Source organism: Vulpes vulpes, chromosome 4 (assembly GCF_048418805.1).
Source record: "Vulpes vulpes isolate BD-2025 chromosome 4, VulVul3, whole genome shotgun sequence".
Taxonomy (NCBI): Eukaryota; Metazoa; Chordata; class Mammalia; order Carnivora; family Canidae; genus Vulpes; species Vulpes vulpes.
The window spans coordinates 52,503,811-52,515,963 of NC_132783.1; the positions used below are offsets into that span (position 1 = coordinate 52,503,811).

Below are 12,153 nucleotides of genomic sequence, written 5' to 3' on the forward strand. Positions count from 1 at the left end.
AATATGTTTATCTTTTTTTTCAGAAATTCCCCATAACTTGCTGTAATTACCCTCTGTGTATCTCTGTTTCCTGGTAGTAGAAAGACAATAACGCTTAATATGTATCTCATAGGTTTAATATGTAATTCATAGGATTATAGTGAATATTAAATAAATTAATTCATGAAAAATGCTTGCCATGCCAAAATTCTTTTCCATTATTATTTTTACTATTACTTATAGGAACCTATTCTTCAGAAATACTTTATCAAATATGTAAGAAATGTACCTTTAAGGGTGTCCACTACAACAATATTGTTATAATAAAACACTATAGAAATGCCTGGGAGGCTCAATGGTTAAGCATCTGCCTTTGGCTCAAGTCGTGATTCCAGGGTCCTGGGATCCGGTCCCCGTATCAGGCTCCCCACAGGGAGCCTGCTTCTCTTTCTGCCTGTGCTCTCATGAATAAATAAATAAAGTCCTAAAAAAGGCACTATAAACAATCTAAAGAGATTATTACATAAATTGTGGTATATCTGTTGGAGGCAATATAGACAAAGTGTGACAGGTGGCCCTGGAGGAGACCTGGCCTGGTTCTCAATCCTGCCTCAGTCCTAGCTAGTTGTGGAGCTTGGTACATTCTTTAATCTCTCAAAAGTTTCAGTTTCTTCATCTGTAAAAATGATAATACTAATATCCTCTTTATAAGAGTTTTTGTGCAGAATGAATGAGACATTACAGGTAAGCTCTTTAGAAGAGAATCAGGACGTAGTGAACATTCGTAAATCATAGTATTACTTTGGAATGTTATGTGCCCTTTATAAGAATATGAGCAGGCTTGCATGAACTGCCTTGGAAAAATATTCATTAGAGGAAGCCTTTATTTTTTCTCTGGAGATATTGTACAATGGAGGCAATAAAATAGAGATGTAAATGTTTAATTATTTGTCAATTATTACTTTAATTGACTTCTTATTATAGGTGGATAACAATAGGTAAGCATATTTTAAGTTTCAAGTACAACTTTCTTAATTTTGATTACAAATGAAAATTTAAATACATAAAGTTGATCAACCCAAGATTGAAGAATAAAAATCAAAGTTAAAAAAAAAAAAAAAACCCACTCCTTGGTCTTTGAGTAATTTACTTGAATTGTGAATTTAGGAACTATAAACAAAAGGTAAACATTTTATTGGAAAGACTACTGTGACCAACACAATTGAATGATTGCCATTTAATCATATTACATTGCAATAAAGTGACTTAACACAAGAGAATAAAAGTCATTATGTTATTAAATGCACTTCATTGTCTCTGCCACTAAATCTCTTTAGGAGCAAGAACTTCTTTATATACAGGTTATCCACAAGATATTCAAATAATTTTATGACATAAACAAACTTATGGCCTCATTCAGATTAAAAAAGAAATTAGTTTTCATTTCATGTAGAAAAGCCAAAAACAGAGCAGATGTGCATGCAAAGATAAGTAAAAACACTGGTTCCTTCTCAGTAAAGGTGATAGTCTGTCTTTCATACTAATTTATGTACGGTATAATAAGTAACCACTAAATGTAGTAGCAGGCGGAAATTTGGCTGGAATTGTTCCTTTTACAAGTCGCAACCACACTTCCTGCCCATAATTTAATTCTAATAAGGCATCCCCGGTTAAAACCCTGTCACAGCGTATTTCACTGTTAATATTTTCTGATTCAAATGCAAGCTTGTCTATTCCATCAACCACTAAAAATCCAGAGATATGGGCACTAAATGACTCAATGGTATACTTAAACACATACACCCCAAGATAAGGAATTCTGAATTTTCCAGTTCTTGGAGTATAGGAAGCTCCATAATTGACATCCAAGTTATTAAATAGGATAGGACCAGGTATCGTCATTCCATATGTGTGAGATGCAAAAAATGCTACCATCGGTGCATATCTGTATGATCCTTGGGAAAAATCTGTTGGAGGAAAAAAATAGGGTCAGGTTTCATGTTTTTTTTTATCATGTTTTGTCTTTCTTCACTTCTTTATCATTTTATTTCAGTTATAAAAAGGGTTATCAGAAGGAAAGAAGATCATTCATCAGTTTTAACAAGGGTATAGGTGTCTGGATTCTTGCCTCTTCTTTTGGCTGAATTACCTGAAATCATTTGCTCTCTGTGAGCCTCAGTTTCTCTATTTTTGTCAAGATAGAATGATAATAGCGCTCGATACATCTCTCATAGAAATGCCTCAAAGATTAATTTGCATGTTGCTTTGATCTCCCCAGAGATAAAGGAATTCAAAGCGCTCTATGATTATTATGGTATGCCAGAGTGTTTTAAAGCCCCTTGCAGGAATTGAAGCTGACATGATGTAGAAACAATTTTTCCAGCACCTTGTCAAACAGTTCCTAGAGGCTAAAACGGAAACCAAACCAAGTCATACGTACTATAGAGAAGTAGACAAAAGCAATTTTCCATGTAATTAATGCCAAATGTACTTACAAAGGCTGAGATTTAAATAATAGGCCAAAAATTTTACTCTTTGCTATGCAGTGTATTATTAAGAAAAGCCTGATTTGGAATATGTTTTTGCAGTCAATAAAGAAAATATATTTTAAATGTGGCACATATTTTCTTATATAGAAATCAGAAAAGGTACACTCTTTAAGCTAGTTTATAACAAGCAATATTTATGAAGGGAAATGGACAAAAAAAGTATCTTGTCCTACTCAATCCATTTGAGCATGTTCTAAGAGTCCTCACCCAGGCGAAATGACACTATTAGCTTAACATTCATGGAAGACATGCTGCTGATTACTTTTTAAAATCTTCATTTAAATAATCGTATCTGATACAAATCAAAGATATATTTCTTTATCAACTTGTTTCAAAAAGAGTTTATACCAATCAGTTATATATATATATCTATATATATCTATATATATCTGTATTTTCTTTCAAAATCCACAAGAAAAAAAAAGACTGCTTCTGTCATATCAGTATTGAAAATTTCAACAAGTGTATGGATTTGCCTGACAGACATTTCCACCTGTAAATCGTGTGTATTATTCAATTTCAGATGTGAAAGGAATTAATTCTCACATGAGTCCAGATAACCAGGTTTCAATATTCATTTGTAAGTATTTTCAGAAAGTGTTTATGTGTAGGATACTGAGCAAATCCAAGGATGCATGTACTTTCATACCTGGAGCTAAAGCATTTTCCTGTACCAGCTTGATAGTGCAGTTGTCGCCAGTGAAAGGATGTCGGCAAGCACAGACAGAGCTAGTTCTTCCATTTATACAGGTGCCCCCGTTTTGGCATGGGGAGCTACTACAGTCTGAATACTCCTCTGTTACTGAAAAAGAACCAAGATAAAAGAGGGTGAGAGTGACCTATTTTCTCGTTGATCTTATGGTTTGCAACAGAACACGGAAAAACACTGAAGTAGAAATAAGAAAAATGGGTCCCCAGGTCCAGGCTGGCTGCCAGCGTAGTCACAGGACTTCATATAGACCTCTTAACTCTCTGAGCTCCTTCTACTGCTTCTTTGAAGTAGGAATCATTTTGTGATATTCAGAATGGGGATAGTCCGTTGCATGTCTTTGTGTGAAAATGTTAAGATTTTGGTCAACTATAGAACAGAAAAGGGTTTCAGACACAGATTTATATATATTTGGAACTGATACATAATAAAGGTAATATTTCAAATCACTGGAGAAGAAAAATATTTATTCAATCCATGGTGCTAATATAACTGAATATGCACAAAAATATGCTTTCCACATGTACAAAAATACTAAATGTAAAAACAACAAAAACAACAATAACCCATATGATTGTATTACAATCAAGTAAAAGGAATATCTTCATAGAGCTTTAAAATTTTGGAGAACTCAAAGCAAAACTTAACAAAAAATCCAGAAGCCATAAGACAAAAGTCCTGACATTTGACCACCTAAGTATTAAAACATATTTGCATTATCAGGTTCAAATATAAGTGACAGAGTAAGAGAAAAATGTTTTGACAGACACAAAGATCTAATGAATAATATCTATAACATGAGAAGTTCTGACCAATCTAAAAGATTGTGGGAAAAAAAGTGAAAAATGGGCAAATGATAGGAATTGGCCTATTACTGAACAAAACCACAAAAGTTAATCAAAATTCTTAAAGCCTATTCAACCTCATTGCTAATTATGGAATAATAAATTTCACCACCAACATTTTACTATCAGGTGCCAACATTCAAAAAGATATTCAGTCATGAAGAAAATGGGCATTCTCACACAATGATGATTAGAGCTTAAATTGTTAGAACCTCTGAATGAACAATTTAACCGTATTTATCAGAATTAAAATTAGCAGGCTTGGAGCCTGCTATATCCTGATATACTCCAGAGATGCCTATATATACAAAGAGAATTGCTAAAAAATGTTCTTTACGGCATAATTTACATTAGTGAAAAATTGTGATACACCTAAATGACCATTTCATTGTTAAATAAATTATAAGTATTTTTTTCCCCTGGGGAATATTAGACAGCAGTTTTAAAGAATAAGATAGATCCCCCAACACGTTTGATTTACTGAAGGCAGCAAGCTTCAGTTCACACATTAGATACTCAATAATTCTAATTATTTAGAAAACCTCAAATTATGAATATGGTTATAAACATAATACATAATTATGTAAACAAAAAAGATTGGGGAAGAATACATTTCTGGCCACAGTTACCACTATGGCGCCACCTCGTGACAAAAGTGTAAACAGTTTAAAATTAATTCAGTCATTTCAAATCCTAATTGTTGATGATTTTTAAATCTAGGATTATTTGTTTTTTTTAACATTTTTCTCAAGCAGTGAGATCTGTAAATATTTTATATACATTATGTTTCGTGTTTAAATAATTCAAATTCACATAGAATGTGACCAAACTACATGCATGTATTATTAGAATTTTTTGCAAAGAAAATAGATATTATTTATGCAACTAGAAACTGGTTTACATTATTTTGGTATATTCTCTGCAATATTCCATAAACTATTTTGCTCATTAAGACACATATGGAAAACATTACATATGTGCAATATCTTTTCAAAAATGTTTCAAACTGGCTTATGTTTCTTTAACATCATTTCCTAACCAAATGAATAGGTTATTAAACCATTCCATTTACTGTTAGCTATCATTCTAAAACCTAGCCCATTACTTCCTAGCTTTAAAAACTTCAATGATTCTTTATTACCTATGGAAATGTGAATTATTGATGTCAAAGCACTGGCTTCATTTGTTTTCACATTTTCTGAATCTAGAACAGTGATCAACTCACAGGGTAGTGTTCATTTACTGTGTTTCCCTTAGGAATTAATCAACTATACTGTGGGGCTAGGGGGACACTGAATTATTTATCCAATCTGATTAACTCTGTAATTCTTATTTTCCCAGATGGGGAAATGATACTCTCACCTGTAGACTCTGCCCCATGCATGAATCAGGGATCAAACAGAAATGTACAATTTTGTGTTGCTATTGGCTCTACTATGATTCTACATGACCAGGTCCTTTGCCTTCTGTTTAATGTCTAGGATGCACCTTTTGTTTTTTTCCTCCCTCTATTCCATTACCTCTAGGAATGGGGTATTTCCTTGTTCTCTTTGAGTCGTTTTAAAGGATGCCATTTTGTCCTTTATTCTGATTTCTTTGCAGGGTCATTCATCTGGAGAAAGGGTTCACTTGAGTTTGCTTGGAGCCTGCTATCTCCTATTGCTGTCGTAGCCCGAACTATGAGAGTATACATGGTTTGCCTCTGGGGCACCTCTCATCTTCCCACTGAATTCCTGTCCAGGGTGCCTCACATATTTGTCTGCACCTGCTTCTGTCACTCATGTTTTAAGTTCCTTTCTTGCCTTCTTTGATATTTTAGACAGCTCTGGTCTCCAAGTCACTGCCTAAATAATTCACATTATGATACATAAAATTATGCCCATGGCTCTGAACACTGGGTATATTAGAATAGACTCTAATTAGAGCAGGCTACAGTAACAATTGCCAGTATGATCTTGTACTGAAATGAAGTGACCTTATACTTCTGTTAACATTATATAGGCATTAAGTGTTCATTGTCTATTTTTTGCATCTGTATTACATTGTGTCATAACAGGTCTTCTATGCCCTGATGTCACCGAAATTGTCAAAAAATCTCATATTTATTTAATTTATCTTAGCATGAATTTACAATCATTACCAACAATTACATTTATCTTATTAAACTCGACATATCACTTGTCCATAGAAACTGTTCTTTGTTTTACTTCTGTGTACAATGTTTTAATTAACTCTCCCAGCTTCATCATTTCCAAATGTATGTTTTATGTGTTCATCCAAGTCACTAATAAAAATCAGTGTCAAGCATAGAGCTTTATAGCAACTAAAGACGGTTTGGCATTGATTTATAAATTGAAACTTTGTACATTTTGATATGCAATCAGCTAAAAATCTCCATTTGTACATCATCCAACTTGTATATTTTTTGCTTTATTACTAAAATACTTAAAAATGGTTAGGCATCTTTATAAGTTCTGCACATATTTGTACTCAAAAGGCAATTTTTTCTTGAATTAACAACAAAAATCAGACCCCCACAAAAGCATAATTAGCATAATTTTCTTTTTGAAATCGTCTCTTATCCCTGTCATTTGAATTAATTATGTTAATTCCCTCAATTATTGTCAGATGCTCAGAAGTTCTCTTGTTGAATTTATCACACTCCACTGTAATTGCTCCCATGTTCTTCTGACTTCCAATTAGATTGTGAACTTTTGTGAAGTCAGGGCTTGGGTCCTCTACTAAACTTTGTGTCATTACTAACTAGCACAGCGCCCCACATACCGAGTACTAAAATGTCTTTTTAAAGATAAACAAAAAAGCCCAGTGTGATGTATGGAATTGCGGAATCACTATATTGTACATCTGAAACTAATGTGTAGGTTTTATATAATATATTTTATTTTTATTTTATTTAGTATTTTTATTTCATAGTCTTGTTTTACCATCAATATTTTCTTTTTTTCTTTCTTTAATTAAACAATAACATTACAGAAGGCAGATCACCTTGATCTCTGCTTAGAGCAGAGTGGAGTTTCCCATAGATTAGTGAGGAAACCTAGCATTGCCCTGGGCCAGTTTTGTCAGACATGGAGAAACACATTATATACAAATCCACTACTTTGCTCAAGGTAACATGTCCACACAACATTAGGACTTTATTTCTCATCCCAATTCTGATGCTTTCTAAAATCATTTCTTCCAATCCTCTGGTTTCTCTTCAGATCGCATAAATCTTTCGCCTTTTTAAAACGATTTCTTCCACTTATGGATACATTAACTTTCAGCACTATACTGTGTCCCCATTTATCAAAATTGTTCCTATCAAATAAGGTTTATCCTTCCATTGCTCTAAAAATACTCTGTATGCTCCTTTCCAACAACTTCAAGAAATGTGAATAATTATTTGTTTATATTAAATTTCTAAATGTATTGTTCTAATTACTCATATTCTGTCCATGCCATATAGATGGATAGAAATATTGTTTCCAACAATCTTTACTACTTTTTCCTTCAAATGATTAGTTCTTATTTTTGTTCTTTTTAAATCACATCTGTTGTTCTTAATATTGCTTCTGGGATCTTTTTTCTCAGCCCTTCAAATATATTTTTTTCTTCTTTTTTCAAATATAATTTTAAAGCTCATTTAATCATATAAGCAATCATTACCAAATGTATTAGCCCTGTCCCAGAAGATTTAGTCTAACCTTTGTCATTAAATTATCATTCATATATCATTATAAGCCATGACCTAGGAAATGAAATGTTTTTATTTGATATTATCAACTCTTTTCACCTTTTTCTTAAAAGTTATAACCTTTAATCAAAAGCACTATTTAAAAAATGAAAAATACATAAAATTTGTTCAACATCATTAGTCATTAGGAAAATACAAAATAGGGATCCCTGGGTGGCGCAGCAGTTTGGCGCCTGCCTTTGGCCCAGGGCGCGATCCTGGAGACCCGGGATCGAATCCCACATCAGGCTCCCGGTGCATGGAGCCTGCTTCTCCCTCCGCCTGTGTCTCTGCCTCTCTCTCTCTCTCTCTGTGACTATCATAAATAAATAATAAAAAAATAAAAAAAAAATTAAAACCCCAGGGGTACCCAGTCATAGCAGGGTACCCACAATTTAAAAAAAAAAAAAAAGGAAAATACAAAATAAAATCACAGTTAGATACAACTACACACCTATTAAAATGGTAAAATAAACAATATTGAGAAATGTCAAGTATTGGCAAGCTTGTGGAACAACTCTTGTACATTAATTACTAGTGGAAATGGCAAGTGGTTAGCCATTACTTATTAAAGCTATGCTTATTTATAAGCAAGATATGCTGTTACTATATATTTATTCAAGGGAAATGAAAACTTGTATACTCACAGGAACCTATGTGTGAATGTTTATAGCAGCTTTATTCATAATCACCCCACACTCGAAACAATCCAAATACCTTCAACGGTAAATGGATGAATAAACTGGGGTATGTCCATGCAGTGGAATGCTACTGGGTAATAAAAAGGAATACATGTAACAACATGGATGAATCTCAAACATATTATACTATGAAAGAAGGCAGACTCAAAAGCCTTCGTACATGCATTTCATTTATAAAATATTCTGGGAAAGATAAAACTGCGAGGGATGACAATAGACCACTTATTGACAGTGACGGGGAGTGTGGGTAGAGTCTGACTACAAAGATACATAAGGAAATTTTGAGGTGTGATGGAAATGTCGTTTGTTTTGACTGTTGTGGTGATTACATGACCGCATTTGTCAAAACTCAGTCTGCCATATCCTTCCACATCCCTAGGTCTTATCACTCACTCCTCTTCTCCCTCAGTGATCTCTCTATTTCTCTCCCCTACTCTCATCAAATATAGGAAATCTCCATGTTTTTATCTTCTTTTCTCTGTCCTTCGCTATCTAATTTACTTCTGTGTCCTCAAATATCTCCTCTGTGCAAGTAACTTCCAACTTTTACCTGCAAGCAATTTTCTGGTTCCAGGCCTACATTACTAACTAATTTATGGACTTTTCCATAGAGATAATGGATCTTTAAACTAACGAATCGCAGACTAAATTTGTCTTCCTGTATACATTTGTGCTTCCTCCTTAACGTTCCTACTTCCATTAGAGGAAAGATAAACTTCCCATCACTGATGCTTTATTCAAACTTTGATGTTACTCTTCATTCTAAGACTTAGTATTTTCAATTAGCTGTTCTGTACTAAATATATATTCACATTTAACTGACACTCCCAGCTTCTATTTCTGTCTCTGCCACCTAGTTGAGATCTTCATCAATTCCTGCCAGAGCTGTTATAATGATTTTCTAATTGGTCTATCTGAAGAACAAAAACTTAAAAACGCACATACATGATTAGCCATATTCCTGCTTAAAAATGTTGGTTACCAACAGAATGAATCTAAACATAGTACACTCAACACCAGACATAAATGATTGATTGAGTGAATACTCAGCCCAAATCTACCTCTTACATGATATTTGCCCAAACACCTAGTTCTCAATAAGAAACTCAACTCATAATAATGGAGACATATAACACTCATTAAGTGCTTAGTACATGCTTTGGTATATTTCTTTCATATTCAACATAGTCATAACAATGTGATGTTCATAGACATATGAAAAATTTTTAAGAAATTAAAAATACATAGAACATAACAACAACCAAATATCAAATTGCTGTATAGGTACATCCTCCACTATCAAATCTTGTTAAAATAAAATTACAAAGTTTCTGAACCAGGGCCTTGCTTTCTTTCCCTTTTTAGTCCCACTTACTCGAGCTCACTATTTGTCCACAATTAAAGTTTATCCTATCATCTTATTTAATAATGCTGCAAGCTGCTCTCAGCATACTCTGGTATATCCCACAGTACAGACTCCCTTACCTTTCTTTGCTTTTTCCTTTATACATAGAATTTATTACCTTTTAACATATAACATAATTTATATTTTTATTTATTATGGGTTTTTTTCTCTATCACTGCAAGAGTGTAAACTCTAGGAAGATAACTTTTTTTAAAACACTGTGATGTATGTGAGGTATCTAGAACAGTATCTGATTCCAATTAGCACTCAATTATATTTGTTGAATTGAACTGAACAATTATGAATTATTACTATTTTTAAATAACAGTAATAACTCTAAAGACATCTATTTAACCCTAAGAAAAAAACTGCTTAAACATCTTTGAGCACATTTTGAGCTAATATCACACTGAATAATATAAATTATCTTGTACTTTTATTTCACCTTTAATCTAGGAAGGTATTTTTAAAAGATGTAGAGGTAGATACATAATTTGAGGTTGGTTTTTTTTGTTTTGTTTTGTTTTGTTTTGTTTTGTTTTAGCTAGGAAGGGAGGTTTTTTTCCATTACAATTTGAGATTTTCAAGCAAATTTCTTAGTTTACATGAAGTCACTGAGTTTAGATTTTAAAAAGTAGGTTCACAATATGTGATTTACTCATCCCAATAACTTTTCATATTTGATGGGCAATATGACACAAAATAATACCACATGGGCCATTTTGAATTTATAGTGGTTTTGATGACTAGGAGAAAGATATCTAGATATTCATTGTATTTAATTGTAGATTAGTTAATAATCAAATTTGGTTTCGACTCCTGAGTGCCAAAGAAATAATCTAATTGTTAAGAAATAGCCGTGACTCTTGTTAAAGAACCTCAGCCTGTTGAGTGTCTACGTAAATGGGACTTGGTGTTCTGTTCCATTTCCTTTGTTGTCAGACCATGTGTTATAAATTTTGGCTCCTATTTTTCTCTTTTAGATTGCTTCTATCCTCAGCAATGATCATTTTAAAAAGTTGTGTTTTATACACTCCCAAGTCTTATATAGAATGTGGTCTTTCTTAAAAGGAGTGGTTAAGGAGGCAATTACGAATAAAAGAGGTTTATTATGAGAGTTAAGTATATCTGGTAAATACTGGGAAATGGTCACAATAAAAAGTCAGTGGTCTCACGAGCAGCAAGTGCTTGTCCTCCACAATGTCGCTGCCGATGTGTTACAGCACGATTCAGCTCCTCTTAGAAGGCAAACAGCCAAACCCTCTCTGCAGGGACGAGTTGGCCAATTGCTGTACAAACAAACCTTCAAAGATGAAATAAAACCCTCTCCGTGTCTATGGGAATATTGTTTAGACACAAATCAAATATTTAGTGATTCAACCGGAACAGCTTATCAGCAATGGCCTAGGAGGAATCATAATTAACATAACCGAATGTTAGGGATGCCTCACAGGAAGTGACAGGGATGAAGACTCTGAATTTTGCCCTTCTGCATCAGTCAAAAAAAAGATCTTGTGAATAATTTATGGTCACTTTCAATGACAACTGCCCATCAGCCATATCACAGAAAATCCAAACTGAAAAGTAGCACCTTTACTTCCTGGTAAGTGCAGAAATGAACAGCAGTAGTGGGATCCTCAAGAAGGGAAATTCTCTTGGAGTATTGATTCTAACCATCTGGAATATTCAGATATGGCCAGACTCTGAGATAGATCTGATGCACTGAACAGAAGGAGAAGGAAGAGAAAGGCTGGTGAACATACTCCATAATCTCTTTGAGAACAGTAGTTGATGACTGAGCCCTGAGTCTAACAGACCAGGATTCAGGCTCTATCACTAACCAGTTGCATGACCTTAATTAAGCAGAATAGGTCAGTTCATCTCTGTGACAGTTAGTTATATTCAAAAAACAATAATGATAGCTACTTCCTAAGTGTTGTTAAATGAGCTAACATATATAGTATAATTTGTACAGCACCTATGATATAGGGTTAATAAGAAATATCCAATATTATGTTACTATAATACTACTATTATTAGGCTTCAAAAGAAGTTACCAGTATTAAAATTAAGATTAAATTTTAAAAACTAAATTCATAGTTTTTTCATTTTATTAAATGCACTTACTATTCGCAAATGATAGTGGTTCTAATCTGAATAATATTGTGCAGTTCATAAGGTGATGATGAATTATCTTCCGATGTTAGTTAGGTAGGGGAGTAATATGGC

General features: G+C 33.4%; 1 protein-coding gene across 1 annotated transcript in view; it reads right to left on the reverse strand.

The window, feature by feature from the left end:
• Positions 1–923: 923 nt before the first annotated feature.
• MMRN1 (multimerin 1) overlaps positions 924–12,153 on the reverse strand; it is a 73,389-nt gene continuing 62,159 nt past the window's right edge. The window contains exons 8-9 of the mRNA XM_025998082.2: positions 3,178–3,330; positions 924–1,946 (exon numbers count right to left, since the gene is read on the reverse strand). Of these exons, the coding sequence (XP_025853867.1) occupies positions 1,525–1,946; positions 3,178–3,330 (575 nt within the window). The 3' untranslated portion in view covers positions 924–1,524. The remainder of the gene's footprint in view (positions 1,947–3,177; positions 3,331–12,153) is intronic.